This window comes from Lingula anatina, chromosome 1 (assembly GCF_051362555.1).
Source record: "Lingula anatina isolate TDL-2025a chromosome 1, LinAna3.0, whole genome shotgun sequence".
In the NCBI taxonomy this organism is placed as follows: Eukaryota; Metazoa; Brachiopoda; class Lingulata; order Lingulida; family Lingulidae; genus Lingula; species Lingula anatina.
Genome location: NC_141767.1, coordinates 38,849,196 through 38,869,543, shown reverse-complemented (window position 1 = coordinate 38,869,543; position 20,348 = coordinate 38,849,196). Strand labels below are relative to the sequence as shown.

Sequence of the window (20,348 nt, the reverse complement as noted above, 5' to 3'; positions counted from 1 at the left end):
ATATCAACAAAAATGTTGTTATTTATTTATTTATTTATTTATTTATTTTAGTTTCAACAAAATTGTAGTCACTTGGGGAAATGTAAGAAAAATATTATTCCAAATGAATGAACTGGAATGTTTTGGTTTGTTTTTTTTTAATCATAATTTGATTTTCATTGATGATGCATTTTTATGCATATTACAGCTGAATTTAAGAATTATTTTCTTCAACTGTAAAGGGTTTTAATATAGATGTTATAGAAACTTTGACTCCTTTGTCAAGGTTTTCAGCAAGGAACTTTTTGGGCAAGTGGCAGAGGAGAAAGAAGTGGAGGGAATTGTGGGAAAACTGTTTGAAGCAAGAAGCAGCAAAAGTTATGATTCCTATGAGATTCTAGCAAAATTTATCAGCAAGTCATCTCTGACCTCATTGATCATACCTCTGAAAGAGGTGAGTTGTGACATGGGTTGTCAATTTGTTTTATATTAGTTTAAAAGTAACTGGGTTCATTATTTCTCAAGCTTGCCTTGTTAAAAGTTTTTCTGTCATATTAATTAGTACCACCAGCGTGTACGCTGGCGGTACTCATGGTTTTAGTCCCGACCCGTCTCGTACAGCTCCGCTGGCTCCTGCGGCTCCGCAGTCGGGCGCCGGAAACAAGTCACCGTTACCGCTTCTCCTCCTAGACCGCAAGGACCTGTGTCCCCATCTCTTGGATTTGGGTCACATATAATCTCAACTTGAACACCCTGGTTTTTTTGTCTCCATCGGTGCACTGGCCTGGGCGTGACGCTTGTTGAAATGCACCCTTGTCAAAATTTTTGAAAATTCAATGCTAAATATCTCCCAAACCAAAGGAATTATGGGAAAAATTACTACAGAAGTCTGAACGAAAGTCATATGTGGAGATTCCAAATATGCCCTTGGATTTGACTTTTGACCTTTTTTCAAGGTCAAACAAGCCAAAATTTTCTGAAAATGGGAATTTTCTGTAAAAGATACTTGTTTGTGCTAATTTTTGGAAACTACGCAGCCCTAAGCTCTCCTGTTATAGTGAGGGGTTACCATTGGGGACTCCTTTCATCTTTGAGAGTTTGGGGTCAATCGGTGCATCTTCACGGGAGAAGCAGCCATTAGATACCGAAACCGAAAAACTTACTCTAAATCTGGAATGGTAAATGCCAGAGACCTCTTTTTTATTGCATTTTGTAGACCTTGTCAAGTGCAATACTGGGGGTGGTGTACATTTTTTTGTTTTTGATATGGTTTAGGCGTTGCCCTATATAAAAAATTACAACATCGCAATATTCAGTGGGGGAAATGTGAAATACTCCAAAATTAGCAGAGATACACCCATAGTTACTATTAAACTTGAATAGGAAGTCATATACTGGTAATCTGACTGTGACCTTGAAATTGACCTTTGACCTACTTTTCATTATGAACTGCACATTGCAAGTCTTCTGATCTTTATATCTCCAAAACTGGCAAAGGTACGCCCATAGTTACTATTGAACTTGAATAGGAAGTCATATACTGGTAATCTTAATATGATACTGAAATTGACCTTTGACCTACTTTTCACCATGAACTGAACTTTGCAAATTTTTCAACCCTTATATCTCCAAAACTGGCAAAGATACGCCCATAGTTACTACTGAACTTGAATAGGAAGTCATATACTGGCAATCTTAATATGATCCCAGAATTGACCTTTGACCTACTTTTCACCATGAACTGAACTTTGCAAATTTTTCAACCCTTATATCTCCAAAACTGGCAGAGATACACCCATAGTTACTGTTGAACTTGAATAGGAAGTCATATACTGGCAGTCATATTGTGACCTTGGAATTGACCTTTGACCTACTTTTCACCATGAACTGAACTATGCAAATTTTCCTTATATCTCGGAAACTGTCAGAGATACACCCAAAGTTACTATTGAACTTAAATAGGAAGTCATATTCTGGCAATCTTACTGTGACCTTGAAATTGACCTTTGACCTACTAATTATGATGAACTGTTTCCTGGCCTTCATATCTCCAAAATTGGCAAAGAAATGCCCATAGCTACTATTGAACTTCTATAGGAAGTCATATACTGTGACCTTGAAATTGACCTTTGACCTACTTTTTCACCACAAACTGAACTCTGCATATTTTCTTGCCCCTCATAACTTCAAAACTAGCAGAGATCTGCCTACTGTTGTCCCTAGGTTTTCTCTTTTGTCAGCAAATATGCAGTACTGATAACGCATTTCAAGGAAAACCAATAGGCCTATTGTCTAGAAAATCAAAGGAGTGATCAGTGTTAGGAAAATACAGCTCAGTTTGAACATCTGCTTGATTTGAACAGTTACGCTTGTTCGATATATATATATATATATTTTTTTTTTTTTTTTTTGCATATTTTGAGAACTCTTGTTTATTGCATTTTATAGAGCTTGTCAAGCATAAGACTGGTGGTGGTGTTCATTTTTTGGGGGGTGGGGTTTCCATGAGAATGCGCTTACTCCAGCTGGTGGTACAATATCCAGAGGCGGTATCGCCTCTCTGATCCTCTAGTCTGGTTTGATTTTAAGCTGCTATCCACCATGAAAAAATATGGCTTGGAATTTCCTGACCTCCTCACATCATGACAAATTCAACCCCGTGTACACCCCTTTAAGCTGCTTATCTACAGGCACAGGATTATTTGGAACTACACTATAATTGCACTGATACTAAATTCCCACATAAGTTCAACACCCATTGCTGAGTGGGTAATGTATAGGGGATTAGAAAGTGATCTGTGAGGATGCAGCAGCGATGATTGCCAATAGTAGGTCACTGATCTATGCAACTTGGCTTTACCCTACACCATCAGTAGATGGAAGGGCCTACTTTTGTCCTTTATTAAACCAACAACCAGAAGAAAGGCTATGGCTTTCAGGACATATGCACTCTCCCATTTACATTTCATTTTTCGACTTCATTATTCTTATAGTTTTCAGTAGCTCCACCTCACTGCTACCTTATTTATAGCTGTAAACCTTGGCACTACACAAGGTTCTTTAAGAGCAAGCGCATGATGATAGTGTTGCAAAAAAAAAGCTCCATATTTAAGAATCCTCCAAACTACATTTATTTTGGTAAGGTATGCCTATGCATTTAATTACTTATTGGTGAGTTGTATCCTTTCCACAGTGACTATATAAAAAGAGGACATTGGTAGGAATTAAATGATGTTTATGATGGTCTTAATCTTCCTGCTTGGCATTGATACATCAATTCTTATCGTATCTGTACCAGGAGAAAATGTTTCAGCTGGAAATATGACATTTTCTAAGCATACTTTTTTCACTGAGTTTCATGCAAAGGCATTATGACTTGATCAAGTCAAAAACAACATAATAAGTCACAAACCAAGCACCTGCTGTTTTTGTGAAAACTTGCACTTATTGTGCCAAACAGGAAATCCTCTAAGACTGGGTTCCCATACTTAGATTGGTCCACCTGGATCGACCTAACTCCCTGGGGAGTCTCACTAAATTGCTATCAAATAACAGGCTTTTTTGTCTGTCACACCTACCGAATCACCCCCTAACAGCTTTACTAGGCGTGACAGACATTTAAGCCGGTCAAGTTGACAGCAATTTAGTGAGACTCCCCAGGGAGATAGATCGATCCAAATATCTGTGGAAATTGTCTCTTAGGCTCAGTAACAGTGTTAATACAATACTAAGCAACCTTCCGGGTAAGCTTTACCTCATTATCTCACTGTGTAAATTATGCCATGCCAAGATAAGCTGTTTAATAAAGCATTGATCTCTACCGGTTCTCTAATTGAGCTCATATTACCATTAGCCTTAATTGCTTATAAGCCGGAATAAAACATACGCAGTATTGGTGATATCCATTTCCAGTATCTAAATTACAAAGTGTATATTTATATATCCTTTTTTTTTTCAATTAATATATAAAAACACCATACTACTGCTATTGGTACTTAATGGTTACTAGGCCTAATCCTTGGAACTATGATTATATTTTTTCTGATGGATGACTTTTTTGTAAAAAGGACATGTAAAATCATAGGCAGTAAGAATAGTCTTCCTGTTTTCTTTTAAAAACCCCATTCACTGTCTATAGTGAGCAAAGCTTCTTATTTTCAAGACTTAACTCATCATGCAGTTGTCACATTGTAAGTTTGTTTGCATCTTTAAAATGATCCTTGAGGTGGCTTCAATTCTTTCAGGTCCTTGACTCCACACACAGTCACAAAATTTCCAAGAAAGTCCAAGAAGTCTTAAGAAGGGTCACACTGGGACTCATTGAGAATAAAGAACTGAAAGAAGAGACATTGCTTATCTTTATACATGGTCTTGCCAATGAGGCTCTTCCATTAATCACTCCAGATCAAAAGTAAATACCTTTCTTTTTAGCAGATTTTTTTGTTATTTTTACAACACATTTGTATCTTAATGTAAAAGTAAGGGGAAATTTGCACTTTTATTAATGTTTTATTGGTATAATTTCTAAAAGTATAGTTATTAAAGGGATTTTACAAAGTAAGGTGGCCATTGGGCATTTTTAAACTCGATGATATAAGTTTGATTTAAGTTTATTTGTAATTTCAGAGACAAGTCAAATACGTCAAAACCTCCACCAGACCCACGTCTCCATCCTCCAAGCACATTTTTGCTCACATCTGCTCCACCACGTGGAGGTATCAAACCATCGGGTAACCAAAAGACAAACATGCACATCTTGGTTGACTTTGGGCTACAGGTATGATTTGATGATTGATGTTACAGTGGCTTATACATCAAAAATTGACAAATATGCATGGATATATGATAACCCACCTTAAAACTTATCAATAATTTTTTGTCTGTTATTGGTTTTAAATTATAACAGTTAACAAATTATACTGTCACTTTTTTTACATATGAAAGGTATATTAAAAGCCAGACAGCTTTGTCAAAACTGTTACATTATATTTGAAACATTTCCATACCATTTCCAGTTGTTATACATGCTACTGAAGAGATCCAGAGTAGTGGCTAGCAACACCCAGAACTTACAGATGTTAGACCCATTCATAGAAATATTGTCAAACTGCCTGTCTTCAAAACATGTCAAGGTATGGTTGACACGATATATTAAATTCCTGTTGTCTGTAACTTTTCAAACAGGTAGTTACTGTAGATACAAATTTTGATAAAACAATGTATATGAAATAAATGTATATTTATGTATGAAACAATTTTTCATATGGTATTCTGAGCCTTAAAATGATCTGATGGATTTCACAAATTAGTGCAGAATATTGGTATCTGATTATACAAGGCTAGCATGACTTGCTAAAAAAGGTATAATAATTTGTGACATTTCAGATTGTAACCACATCTTTGCGATGCTTAAGCTGGATGCTGAAGTTTCCCCTTCCTTCTCTGAAGGACCATATTACCAAAATCACAAATCAACTGTTTGTTCTGCTCAAGAACTATGCCACAGCAGGGGGAGCTCAGGGGGAGAACTTTGAATTGGTGGTTAGCTGCTTTAAGGTAAAACAACATAGGCTGGCCAGTAGGCAGGGGGCTGGATTGGGGAGGGGGACGGGGAAGGTCAGCTCTGAATCAAAATTTGATCTGTGTTCTTCGAATTCACAAGGGTTTCACAGTAAAAAGGCACATTTTCCAGAAAAAGACACTAACCCCCCCTTAAAATTGCTATCTAGAGACTTGGTTTTGGGTGCTGGTTTTCTAATAACTGAGAAATCATTTATGGGTTGAATTAATAGAGCATGGTAGACTACTTTTTATAATGACTTATCCTAGTTGTTTTTAGTTTTTGTTATAGCCCATATGTAATAAGGAGAAAATCCAGAAAGAATTAATTATATGGCAGCAAAACAAATATTAACTAGGGATGCTATATGGAGGTGTAATCCAATTTCTTAAGCCAAATCCCATTGAGGTTTCCCTAAATTTGATCAAATGATTTATTTTGAACACATATATTAGGTAGAATAGGTCATTTTGAACAAAGCTGCTTGATACGTCTGTTGATATAATTGTCTCACCATTAAAATGTTTGCTGCTGATGTTAAATTGCTTACTACAATTCACATAATTACAATGCATTATTAAAGTAATTTTTATCAAATTGTGAATAGTATAGTTTGGCACAGATGTTTACATTTGAAATGTTTTGCTTTAAAAAGAGTAATAAATGTTGATAGCTGTTTGTTATATTTGCAGACAATAACTGTCTTGGTGCGAGATGTAAAATTTCACAGTGTAGACACCAATCAGCTTCAGATCTTACTGGGCTATGTAGAGGAAGACATGCATGATTTCAACAGACAGGCAACAGCTTTTGGGCTTCTCAAAGTAAGTAACATAAATATGTGAATTTTTGGAATTTTTCATAGTTATATCCTAGCTGTTTATCAATGCCTTAAGGTGCAAAGGCAGTTATGCATGTTTTATTATTGTTTCACTTGCTGGCAGTACTCATTTGCAATATTTAAAGAAGCATGTTATTAGGTACAGATGACTATGAAATTACATAATACCATGTAGTATTTAATGTGAATTACATATGTGATAAGTGTTAAATGGCAGATGATCAGAATGCTTTGTTCAGATATAATGCAGTGATATTCTTTTTGACAAAAAACAATTTAGAAAGGTTTTAAAAGCTGATTGTTTTGCAGGCCATCTTATCAAGGAAGCTACTTGTACCTGAAATTCATGAAATTATAGGAAAAGTAGCGCAGTTATCCATAACTGCAGATGCTCCCAATGTCCGACTTCAGAGCAGACAGGTAATTTTTCCTTTTGTTGATTTCTTTTAAATTTCTTTATCATCAGATGCATGATAATTTGCATGCTCACTAATATACATTTGATTGAAAAATGCTTGAATATTTTTTATATTTGTGTCATTCTTCAAGTTGCCCTGCAGGATTGCCAAACAAAAAGTTCATTTTTACCATGCTTTGTTTATAATATTTTTGTGCATTGCATATACCCCACAATATTTGAATTATAATATATTAAATTACTAAAAGATTAAAATTTGTTATGTGTGACCAATTTTTTTTCTTTTTTTCCCCTCCAAATGCAATATGAATAAGCTGAATGAAGTAACCAATTAGATTTCACTGTATTCTTATTTTAATTAAGAAATTGCCTTTTATAATGTTGCGATGATAAGTCTACAGTTCTGTAAAATATAAGATTTGGTTCTGAAGTCTGTGAAAATTATTGTCATATGCTGCTCAGCAGAAAAATATTAATGGGGATATGATGATATTCACATCATGCCTGTTATAAATTCTAAACAGTACTTTCATATTATCATGTTGGAGAGTTGATAAAGTATTTGACCAGCATGTATACATATAAAGTGACATGATGGTTGAGATGTGTGTGGTTCTTTTGTGGAATTTTCAGCTTTTTAAAATTATCTATTTATTATTATTATTATAGATTTTAACTGAAGTTTAGCTCATAAAATGTAATGAAAGAGTCTCTTCTATAAAAAAATGTTATCTTATTTCAGCAGATCATTATTTCCTAGAATACATGAATACTTGAGTACTTTGTTTTGTTGAAGTTAGCTCTCTCTCTTTCTACATATATTGTTAAGAGACCACCTTAATAATCTCATTAGGGTGTGTGAGTGTACTGAGGGAGGGTAGTGACCACAATTAAGGTGTACTTATATGTCAAAGACGTCATCACAAAATAGCCTTAATTAAGTTTCAAGTTTAGCCTAGATCTGAAACATGATATAACTGCCTTGATTATACTGCCATGTGGCTTAGGGTAAAGATGAGTCACATTTTGTACCAGATGAAGTAGATAAATTGGGGTCAGTTCTATGTTCCGAAGGTTTGGTATTTTAAAAAAATAATGGAACCTTGGTAATCCAGGTGAGCACTGACCTCCATGTTAGAGAAATATATTTAAGAGTCCGACTCACATTTGCATTTTTTTTTTTTTTGTGATTTGCACAGATTTTACACAAGTAATTTCTTATGATAGCAACTAAGACCCCATTTCCATAGATTTTAGATCGATCTATCCCTGTGGGGAGTCTCACTTGATTACTGTCAGCTTAGCCGGCTTAAAGCATCTGTCCCGCCTACTGAAAGCTGTAAGGGGGTAATTAACTATGGTGCGCGTTCGGCTGACTGCAATTTAGCGTGAACCCCCAGGGAGTTAGGTCGATCTAAATCTTAATCTCTGAATCGATCTAAATCTCTGGGAATACACCCTAAGTGTGTAGCTCATCCTACTATGCTTTGTTGTATGTATGCTCAAAGCCCAATGACTATATCAAATAACTGTTGCTTTCGCGAAGAGTGCTTTGACTGTTACAACATTAGCACCCACTAGTGATTTATTTACTATACTTTGTTTGCTATATTGCTCTATCTGTACCTGTATGCATATTGGAATGGTCAACCTTTGCCGTAACATAGAATATTAAATTGCATTTTTTACATTACATTTTAAGGTTTTTGGCTTGAAACCTTTTTAATTTGATGTGCTGCAACAGCATTACTGAATCAAATACTCTGCTTGACAAATCTAGGACAACATATGGTGGACACCTGCATTTCACAGTTGTCATCTTTTTATGTTTCGACCTTAAAAACCACCATTGCAATTACTTCGACCTCATCCCTACCCACAAATTTCAAGGTATGCTTACAGGTTTGAACATTTCCCGGCGCTATTATTATATTTTCTATATGTCTGCATATCCTGCAAAGCCACATAATATTTTCCCATTCCCAAAAGCTCCTGGTGTCATAAGTTCTTGCTGAAATGTACACAATGTCATACTTAATGACTGGCCAACCATTTTGAACTAACTTATTGAAATTTTTAAAATGTAATAAAAGGGTCGAGCACTGATCTGGGAGTAAGAAATTTTGTTTTTTATTTTCCCCTACAGAAAAATTCATTTTGACAGTTAAATCCCAAACAGTACCTTTAAGTGCTTCCTTTCTAACCTACAAACTTCCTCCTTAACACTCGCCTACACAGTTCCTTACATAATATTTTACTGAAGCCACTGTATCAATTTGCAGTTAATTTAAACCATGGTAAATCCTAGGTCACCCTACTTTTGCATAGAACTGGTCACTACTAATAAATTGCAACTGCATTTGATCAATAAATTAATTCAATAAAATTCCAAAATTGTATTCTTCATTTGGAAATTCCACAAGAACTAAATGAGTTTTTGTAGTCAGTGAAGATTACATTTTCTAATTTATTATTATTTTATATTGCATTTGTGTATGTAATATATTTATATATTCAATCATCTATAAATTGTAGGTTGTTCTTCAGTTTATGTTGGATTATCCTTTGGGTAAACAACTGAAAAAGCACCTAGAATTCTATGTGACAAATTTGCAGTTTGAGCTAGAATCTGGACGTGAATCTGCCTTAGAAATGTTGGCAACCATATTTTCCAGTTTTCCACAGGTTGGTTAGATTGTTACAAATACTATATTTACCTCACATGACAAAGAACTGTTATTATTAGTTATTTTACAAAGTTAAACCACTAACTTGTGTAATGGATCATTTCTACTGACATTTGTTGGAAATTTTCAAAATTGAGAAGATTACATTATTAATACGAGAGTCTCGTTTTATGCGAGAGTATATGCGCACTTCTTTTTGTCGAGCGAGAACAGCACGTGTTGCCAGAAAATGGCACAAAACTCATTGAATATTATGGCTGATAAGGTCAAAAATAGACCAAAAGTTAAAAAAAATACCACATGAGCACAAAACCTTCCAACAGGAAGTCAAAAGTAAGTGGTGACGCATCACAATTTCTAACACAGAATCAAATATTGATGCAGAGTAGTCTTTATGTGAGAATTGAAAATGGTGCGTCAACAATTATGATTATGACCTCTTATTTATATTAGAAACTCCATAGAATTTCAATTAAATTTCAATAAATCTCATTAAATTTTTTAATGAAACCTCATTATTTGGTAATGATCCATTAAAATGTTGCACATTGCAATTAGGAGTAACTCTAGAAAGGAGCCATTTTTTCATGACTGTAAGATTTTGTGACCTTTGTTTTGGAATAAACATTTACATGAGCATTATCGTTTCAGAATATCCTTACTGAACATGCAGGCTTCTTTTTTGTACCAATGGCCGCCTCTCTTGTCAATGATGAGTCTGCACAGTGCAGGAAGTTAACTGCTTTGGCCATCAAGTCTTTACTGTCAAAGGTATTAACTAATGCCATGGATTTAGGGCATAATCACCTCTCAATTCTCCACTAAAATATTTTTTTATTAAACTTAGTTTCCCAAAATGCTTCTTGGATTTATTTGGTTTTCGAAAGAGGGTTAAAGGTTAAATTGATAGACCTTCCCATTGTATAAAATTAGGTCCGTGAAATAATGTCACCTTTGATGGAGGACAGCATCTATTGATGTTTACACTTGTTTGAAATAGGAGTTGCAAAGGACCCCTACACAAAATTGATTGTATTGTGACATTTGTCATGCAGTTTATGTTTATGTTTTAATTGTTGTTTTAGCTTAATTTCCATGCACATTTTTTCATTTTTCAGCTTCACAGTGACCAGAGAGATGAGTTATTAAATATTACCATGCTGTGGTTTCAAGATGAGAAGGTAAGAATGGGGACCCAGAATTTAAGGCAAATATGAATTTAATTTTGTTACATTTTTTAATATTTGTACATGTATATGTCACTTAGACAATGAAGTCACCAGAAAAAAGATAGTTGAATGTATTGGTGCCTTTAACATATTGCACTTACATTTGTGGTTAGGTTGAGTATACACTTTGCTTTTGCCAGAATGTCTCCTGTTCCCTTAATGAATATTTGACATTTTGTTTTGGTTGTAAAAGATAATGCAGTCTATGATCTGGTTCTTTGATATACTAATTAACAATTTTTTTGCATGCAGTGAGCCATCTTTCACTCAGTAATTCAAGTTTACTATGTTCACAAGCAGCATTATATTCAAGATCAGGATAAATTATCTTAAGAGCTCTTTCTTGAGACTTTTCTACCAGGGCAGTCAATTCATTTGTTAAACCAAAGACCCAGACAGGGGCAGCATATTCTAAAACCGGCCTTTAATAAAGGAAGAATTTCCTCGATCTACAGCTAATATTGACAGCTGATATTACCTCCAATATTTCAATGTCTATCAGATCATCTTCATCAGAGAATAGGGCTATCAAGGTGAATATTCTTAGATTGTTTGTTTAGCTTACAGCTTACCTAAAGATATTTTGACTGCCTCCTTGAAAAATACAGAAATTAGTTTATGGTAGAGTATGAAATATGTTGCAAAATTACTGTATATTTTCCCAAGAAATCATTTTTTACCCAAGAAGATGTCATTTACTAGGCTTGATATCACCTGATAAATTACTACAGTTAGAGAAACTACAATGTACATAAGTCTGCTGATCTTCTTCTTACATTTGCTGACAATTATTTAAGAAGACTATTAAAAATAGTTTTTTTTTTTTTTTTTTTTTTTTTTTTTTACAAATGAAACACAGGAGACTTGTTACCTCCTGTTGAGCCATTACTACACATACCAAATTACTCTTGGCAAGTAAAAAATAAATGTCAAGGAAAATGCATGCTTATTGAATGGTGTATACCAGCCAGCTTGGCACCAGATCTCACTAAACTAAAGCATCCATTTTGTGAATTAAACCCTTTGAGACTACTGGCAATTTTCATGATAAACATGCTTCAGTATTGGTGCGTACTTGAATGTGAAAATGGACACGGTGAGCATCAGTTTTCCAAGTATTCAGGGCTATGTCTGAAATGGAGGTTGCCATCAATGGCAGCTGCACAAACACAAAATGCCTTAGGAACTCCTGTCTAAGAGACCGTTCTCACAGATATTTGGATCAATCTATCCCCCTGGGGAGTCTCACTTGATAGCTGTCAGCTTAACCAGCTTAAATGTCTGTCCCGCCAACTAAAAGCTGTAAGGGGGTAATTAACTTTTGTGCGTGCTAGGCTTCCGGAAGCTGACAGCAATTTAGCGTGAACCCCCAGGGAGTTAGGTCGATCCAGATGGATCGATCTAAATCTGAGGGAACCCAGTCTACTTAAAGGTGGTGATAGGTGTGAAACACCCACGTTTTCTTTGGTGTTTTTCTCAGCTGACAGCTGTGAAGATAACATTTTACTTGGTTTGGTAAGTTTTTGTTTGGTAAGTTTCCAACTCTTAAAATTACACTTTCTAAAAGATAAAGAAATGTCCAAAAAAAAAAAAAACATTGCTCATGTTGATTCCTATATTTTTCTGAATTTACAAAGACTGTCAACCTGTTCATTTATAATGAAATCAATGTCATTAAATAAATGAAAAATAATTGCTCATGCCAGGCAAGGAAAGAAAAAAAAGCACTAAGGCCATAAGGCATTCTCTATATCGACTCTTATTATTTCTGAAGATATTGTCACCCTTCTCCCAAAACTCCTTATTTACTGCCTTACATACATTCTTTTGTGTAATAAATAAATCTTTGAAGTGTTCGATGACTGAATTAATCAACATTTACACATGTCATCTCATGGAATTGTAGCCTATTCACTCCTGGTCAACTCTGCCATCTTTTCAATCAATTCATATTTTGTTCTCCTTGTCATGGAGCCACATTTGAATTATTTGTGTTTAATTAGTTTACCCGTGTTTACAATCCATGTTAAAGTATGGTGTAAAATCGCGAGCAAGATTAAGCCAGAGTTTAGTAGCACTGATAGCTGGTATGCCCCATTAAATGCAGGTGAAAAAAATTGTTTTTAGTGAGTTCTTTTTTTATAATTGTGGTACTTTTTCTAAAGTTGTTTTATGTTTTTTTAGATTCATTAACCAATCAAATTAATTGCCCAGTATGGCTGAACATTGTTTAACTCAGTATTCATCATACTGAGCATGATCAAATTATGAAAACATTGCTCATGTTGATTTGTGTAGTATTATGAAATACTGCTGTCTTAGCACCTAGACACCTCTAATCAACACTTCAGTCAGCAAGAACCCAGACAGCTTGATATCACATCATGTATGTGTGTATTTCAAATTAAGCTGATTGCCCACATTATTCAGTTTTCCTGTTAGTCAGCTAGCACAAATTTCTACTGAGATCTTAAGCTGGATTAATTCAAGTAATCAAGTTATTCTAAGGGCTCTAATCCAACTTGAGAAGATCTAAGCTCAGCTCACAATTTCCGACGTTGTGAGTTTTCCCAGAAGAGAAAAGTAATGCAACACCACAGCTTTGTTACCTAAACCAAAAATAATTTATTAGAAGCGTCATACTTGTACCTTGATGCCTTAAATGAATTTACAGTTTTCCTTAACTTTCATTGGTTAAGTTATCATCTCTCTCTGCCTAGAAGTCATGTAGGACTCTACCTGGAACTCTTCTTTTTTAGGTATAATTGATTCTAAGTGACCACTCCGGTAACCCACCTGGCTGGAAATCAAATATTATGGCATGGTTTTTGTGAATATATATCAAGTTACAAATAAATCTTGGGGTCAGTTTTTAGAGAGGATACTGTTTGCTGATCCCTAAAAAGCAAAACGTGATGTTAAGTTAGGTGTAGTCATCAGTGTCACAGGTTTTGATAAACTGATAACCTGTTGACAGGTGAATAATTCAGTTCATTTCACAGGAAAAACTTCTCATAACCGCAACACCTGTTGACAGGCCAATAAGCCATCAGCATCACAGGTTTTGACAAACTAATCACCTACTGAAAGGTGAATAGTTCAGTTAAGTTTATTTTACAGTGAAATCTCATTGGTACAACAATGAATATGCATTGCAGTCTAGATGAAAATCCAGGCAGATTGACCCAATTAGTGATCCATTTGTGGGAAGAATTTGGCAGTTTTTTAAGCAAAAGTTAAAAACTCGTAGGCCCATTTGTTGTTAGATAGTTTGGATAGTTTGGATGGAAGTGAAGGCCATGCATGATAACCAACCTAAGCCAGATGTTCAATTAATTAATTTTATCTTTTCTGGCAGAAAGTAAGGTTGAGTACCATACACAACTCGTAGACTAACACCCTTCAAATTAACACAGGAGATTATAAAATATCTGTTATATTGAATATTCAGTTTTGCCAAGTCAGATTTTGATCTTACCTAGTCATATTTTTATTTGACCTATACAGAATTGAAATTTTAATTTATCTTAGGTCGTTTTAAAAATGGCTTGGATTTCAATCTGGTCTGCGACACACATGTATGATAGTGTTGGCGCCAGTTACTGAATTAACAAAATCATATTAATAATAATGATAATAAGCTGTACAAAATTAACGAAAATCAAGATCATGCAAAATTGCTTACTGGTCGAAATTCATGGTCCTTAAAAAACTCAGGACGGCCAAACTTAAAATTGTTCAAAATTTAGGAGCCTTTCAAAATTCATGGCACATTACCGTATCCTTGGATACCTGAATGAAGTACCTGTACTCCTATCTGATACATTTGTATGGGTTTTTGTTCAAAGGCGATTCAAGTTATTTGGCTTTCTTATGGACCTTTTATGATTTCTATTTTGAGGCATACATCAACACCAAGCAGAGCAAGGCAAGCACTTTTGCTGTTGTACATTTCTTCTATTTTAGTCTGTCTTGGCCAAGACGGATTCATAATCTTCCATTGCCCATTACATCAGCCCTTAATTTGTTTGTTAGTCCAAGTCCTAATTATGCATAAAAACATAATTTTTATATTTTTAATATTTAAATATTAATTTATATTTAAGTGACTAAATTTTCAAGTTTTTCATGGTATTCAGTGCCCATGTACTGCATTAATCTGTGGCCATTTCATAGTGTCTATTTAGGTGATTATTTGAGCCGACACTCCAAAAATGTATGTATGTAAACACAAGAACAACAGCCAAAGCTTATCAGAATTAATTACTCTTCCTGGAATTAGTGAATTAGTCATATAAGATTTATGTTATTGTTATTACGCAGTAAGTAGTAAGATTGAGAAAAATGTTTTTGAGTATTTCTGAAGATGATTGAGTTTAATCACAGTTTAGAGGACCAGATTAAATTTGACCACTTTTAACATCGTGATGAGTTATATATTTTTATTTCCTCATCATAAGGATAGGGACTCAGGAAATTTGCAAGTAACTGTGAAAATTTAAAACTCCAACGAGTTGACGGCAAGTGGTTTATGTTGATAGATGATCAAATATCAACCTATGGATAGGATATATCTTTGTGATAATGAGAAAAGTGATGTCATTCTCAGTTTTTTTCCTGTTCAAATGTCTTACTTGAGCACATTATAACTTTCAACTGACTTCTTTATAGGGATTTGATTTTAATGGCTATGGAAAATATAATAAGAGTATGTTGCTGAAACCCTTTTTCATCTTCTTTGAACCAAAATGGATTCTAGACCCACCTATATGAGAATATTGGGCTTATTTTACAGGAAGTGAAAAATGACTATTTTTTAACAGACAGATGCTATATTTAAATGATTTCTGTAGATTTGTCCTGGATTAGACTGGACTTGCATTCAGTATGGAATTTAAGACCAACTGTCAACTTATGTCTCCTCTGACACAGAGCTCCACTGCTTGAAAGTTTCAAAGATAATTTCAATTTACTCACCAGGTGTCCCACAGGCGACTGGCAGCACAACTTTGTGGATTGTTTACTGAGGTGGAATCTGCCAAATTTGAGCGTCACATGCCCACGGTGCTCCCCTTGATTCTTCAGCAAATAGAACCTGGCAGATATCAGGGGGTTGGTCTGCTTTATATGTGTTCTTTCTGTTTGGTTTTTCCAAAATGTTAATTCTAAGTACCATGACAAGTACACTTTAGAAATAAGCATTTTAAAAAGCTAAAAATGCCTTGTTCTTAATTTTATAAATGTTAATGGAAAAGAGAGCTTTTTTAAAAACCAACGTATGTGATTTACATTGGAATAATGCCAACAATTGCTTCAAATTAATTTGATTGTTATATTAATATGCTGTGAAAAAATTTACCAATTTACTGAATTAGAATAATAAATTGCCATTCTAGAACGAGCCTCAGAGTTTGAAGGAATTGGACCACCTTTTATTTAACAGTCTGACTGCATTGGGCAAGCTTCTCAAAGAGATAAATATTATTAGGAATCCTAGATGGACAGAGGACATGAATGCAATGTGGGGTAAAGTGCCTTTTTTCATGAACTGCTTTATGTCATTCTATCATTGTCATTCACATTGTTATTGTATAAATATTGTTATTAACTATTTATACCATTTGCATCCATAGAAATGATAAATCCTCAATGTGTTGAGACAAAAAAAAAAGATAATCTGCATCAGTTGCTCACTTTGTCATTTTAAGGCTGTAAGTATATTCATGCATTTTTATTCAATTTCAATTTTTTTATTGAGGTTGATGATGCAGTTATTGGATTTTATTGGTAGAGGTTGAGGTGTGTGTGTGTGTGTGTGATAAAGATTTTTAAGATGATGAATATAAGGTTATGGATATAGACCCATGTTTATTTATTTAATTATTAGATACTGAGAGTAAAAATTATAGTTTGTGTACACCTTTTCTTTCTTTTCAGTGAGCATACAAAGTCACCTCCTCCACCCCCATACCTGGGTGCGACTGGCTACAGCAAGACTCTTTGGGCTTCTTTTTGCTGCCTGGACACCAGAAGAAATTGCGCAGTCTGAGGGTGTTAGGAAACCCAAAGCTAAACCTGGGAAGGTAGAGGAATATGTGCAGCAAGATACAAGACAGAAGGTAATAATGCATTTGCAAATCAGTAATCAACTTTTTAAATTCATCCTATTAGACTTGTGTGCAAATGCATTGTACTTGAACTTTGCATATGGATAGTCTTATCTTGTTCCTAAAATTACACAGTAAAACGTAATCTTCTTAAAAGTTAGAAAAAGAGGAAAATTATAGTGATCACATAGTGATCCAGATCTTGTTAATTATAAAACATGGACTACAATGCAGCCCTTATGGTGGTCTTCTCTAATATGTTACAGTGCTTTGAAGAGGTATCATAATAATGTTTTAGATTTCATATTTATGGTGAGAAGAAGAGTGGCCAGATGTGTACATTTAAATGTGTACATTCAAATTTCTTCAATTTCCATGCTGCATTTTTCAGTTAAGAGAGCTTTCTATAGCATTCTGCACTCAATTACAATCTTCTTATGTGGATCAAGAATTGGCAGACCAGGTGAGAGAAAAATTAACAAGTTAGGTGAGAGAAAAATTAACAAGTTACTGGATCAATATATTATGAATGTGTCATAGTCATTTTCCTTTAAATACATTATAACACTTATTTCTTTTGTTTGAACAAATATTGGTTTTAAATGATTATTATGCCCATTGTTTGAAGTTGCAACTGCCATATTTCATGACAAAGGCATTTTTTTTTAATATTTAGCCAGTGATATCCCAAAATATGTCCACAATTCATGCTAACTTTTGAGGTTACATCTAATAGCATCAAATTTCAGGTTGTGAAGAATCTGGTATTTTTAGCTCAAGTCATTAAGCTTCTTAATCCCCCTCTGAAGGAAAAACATCAGACTGTTGTTGATAATTCTGATGAAAAGCCAACAGATTTGAAGTGGCTGATACGAAAAATGTGCAGGGAAGCCAAATTTGAAGCTGCCCAAAACCAAAAAAGTTCTCTCAAGGTTTGTTATGATAAATGGCAGCAATTGATTTTCTTTCAGAATGATGATGTGGTGGTGGTGGTGGTGGGGAGGGGTGTATGTGTGCTGGGGGTGGGGGTGTTAAAGGATCAGGAAAAGAGCATCTTAGCCAAGTATTCTGAATATGTCTGTTTAAGTTTAAATGGATCAATGAGGAGGCCTCCTCTGTTATAAGTGTCTGTATATTTTCAAGCAGTGCTGTGTAGTCAGCTATGTAAGTTGTGATTTTCTTGAAAGTATTACAACATAGTCCTTTGTCTTTTAAGTTGCTAGTTTGTAAGTTGCTGTAAAGTAAGGCTATAATACCTATAGAAGATACTCAGTACAGAGCTTTTAATATTTACATGAATGAAATACCTTTTTTTAGTTTTTGCTTCATTTTGTTTGCAGTTGCTAACTTCAGATTTGCTTTTTGTGCATTATGTGCATAACATAATTGCTTTGTTTTTATAGAGGTCTAGCGTTTTAAGATGGTTAGCAGCTGTAGCTGTGAACCTTGGACGGTCTGATTTACCCGACTATATTGAACAGATGCTGCCTCCTATATATGCTGCCTCAGTTGACTCTAGTTTGCAAGCAGGTAGGTACAATCATTATGCTTTTTGGTGAAAGTTTACATGGTCTTTATCTAGTACACCCTTATTTTCAGAGCCGTTCTTACAAAAACTTAAGACATGTATAGTCTTTTTTGTGGAAGTGGTCTTGAAACTTAAGCTGACTTACTAAATTGTGTTGTACAAAGAATCTGCAAGGCCGCTCACCTCATTTGGGTGCATTTACATTTAAGATATCCCAACCCTTCTCAGTCTGCAATTCTGCAAGTAGTATGATTAAGTTATCTCACTATAGGCAGCAAAGGTAATCTTTTTGCTTTCCTCAGTATGCGTGTGTTGTCCAGTTATGGTCTGGCTTGCATGAGTCTCACTTGATTGGTTCCATTCAGCTTGACATGCATCCTTAAAAGCCCCTATTATCTATATCTATTATTTAGTGTTCATGAAGCATTATCCTGACTCTCTAATTTAATTCTATTTCATCTTTTTTTAACCTAAAATAGTAAAACAATTTCCATTTTACATACATACATACATACAATAATTGAATAAACTTGATTCATTTGATATTATCATTATTATTATTGTGTTTTAGATCCTGCTTTAAAAAGTCTTGCACTAGAGATCTTAGAATTAATGAAGAACACAGTGGGTGTCGATGTGTTCACCAGAGCTTACAGCACACTGCACAAAACTACATCTGAAAGAAAGGAGGCCAGAAAACGTCAGAAAGCCCAAGAGGTAATGCTTCACAAATTGTGTAAGACTGTTTAATAATGCATACCGTTTGGAATTCTTGCAAAAGTTTTCAGCATGTTTACAAAGACTGTTTATTTTGTTAAGAGATTCCATTTTCTATTTTTAAGTGACTGAATTGCATATGGTTGCTATACATGTTCATTCTGTATGTTTAAGCTAGCTGCCATTTGAAAAATAAGGTGACATTTAATGTGTTCTATTAAATTTAAATTTTAGGCAGTTTCGAATCCTGAAGTTGCAGCTAAAAGGAAAATCAAGAAACATGTTGCCAAAAAGGAAGCTAAAAAGAGAAAAATCCAGGAGTTTCGGCCTTCAAAGCAAGTTAAGAAAAAGAAATTGCAAGACATGGCAGTTATGGAATAAACTGGAAAAAAAGACGAGCAATCGGCTTATTTTTCAGACAGAAAACTCATTAAGAAAAATTAATGTAATATGATCATCAGTGATTTCATTTCATGTTTGATTTAGTTCACAGGAGTAGAATAGGATTTATCATTTACGTCCTTTCTTGGTCTGAAGCCATGTGTGAGGCAAAATGGATTACTGAACAAAACAGATATGTGCTGAACTCTGCGAACTATATACTATTGCCATAAATCACTTCTACTCTGTTGGCTCACTCCCATGTATTTGGTGACCATGTAGTCTTGACATCAGATTCACTTTTTGAATTTTGTCAATTTGTGTTTACCGGGTAGATCAATCTGTATTTTCGTACTGTAAATAAAAACAGGATTGCTGCATTATTCAGGAAGTGACCTGTAAATTGGAACCTATTTAATTTAATTTGAATATAGGGTGAACATAGGGTGGCCAACCCACATGAATGCTTTCTGCATAATCCCTGCAGGAAATCTAATCAGTGTCTAATCGGGAATTATTAGCTGCAAGCTTTTTAGTATGTCGCCATGTTTGATCTGCGGATCTGTTAGACTGCTCTTCTGAATACACTCAAAGATAAGGACTCCAGTAAGTGTTGGACTGTTTATAGTGACTGGTCAATAATTTTGATCTTAAGACCTTAATCAGGATAAAAATTCATTTCAAGGTCTGATAAGTGAATTGTAGTCAATTTTGTTATAAAACATTTTTTTCGTTTATAAAATAAAACAGTATGTTGAGGGGCATCCAATATAAAAACTGGTTATATTTGACTTCATATTTTTATTATTTCCAAGAAAATGAACAACATTAACAAGGATGTCACTATAACGAAGGGGAAGATATGTTACAAAAAATGTCACTCACAATTCAAATTTAACAT

At 34.5% G+C, this 20,348-nt stretch overlaps 1 protein-coding gene across 3 annotated transcripts in view; it reads left to right on the top strand.

Annotated features, from left to right (window-relative positions):
- LOC106155812 (small subunit processome component 20 homolog) overlaps positions 1-19,830 on the top strand; it is a 40,153-nt gene extending 20,323 nt beyond the window's left edge. Inside the window, exons 43-60 of one of the 3 annotated variants that reach the window (XM_086999453.1) lie at positions 266-433; positions 4,224-4,390; positions 4,606-4,756; positions 4,995-5,111; positions 5,365-5,535; positions 6,232-6,363; positions 6,690-6,800; positions 9,334-9,483; positions 10,137-10,256; positions 10,604-10,666; positions 15,695-15,826; positions 16,111-16,240; positions 16,652-16,833; positions 17,213-17,284; positions 17,571-17,753; positions 18,225-18,351; positions 18,921-19,066; positions 19,301-19,830. In XM_086999453.1, the coding sequence (XP_086855579.1) occupies positions 266-433; positions 4,224-4,390; positions 4,606-4,756; positions 4,995-5,111; positions 5,365-5,535; positions 6,232-6,363; positions 6,690-6,800; positions 9,334-9,483; positions 10,137-10,256; positions 10,604-10,666; positions 15,695-15,826; positions 16,111-16,240; positions 16,652-16,833; positions 17,213-17,284; positions 17,571-17,753; positions 18,225-18,351; positions 18,921-19,066; positions 19,301-19,447 (2,469 nt within the window). In that variant the 3' untranslated portion in view covers positions 19,448-19,830. Of the gene's footprint in view, positions 1-265; positions 434-4,223; positions 4,391-4,605; positions 4,757-4,994; positions 5,112-5,364; positions 5,536-6,231; positions 6,364-6,689; positions 6,801-9,333; positions 9,484-10,136; positions 10,257-10,603; positions 10,667-15,694; positions 15,827-16,110; positions 16,241-16,651; positions 16,834-17,212; positions 17,309-17,570; positions 17,754-18,224; positions 18,352-18,920; positions 19,067-19,300 lie in introns of those variants that run through there. The other 2 variants (XM_086999454.1, XM_086999455.1) reach the window with 2 other exon arrangements.
- The last annotated feature ends 518 nt before the right edge of the window (positions 19,831-20,348 follow it).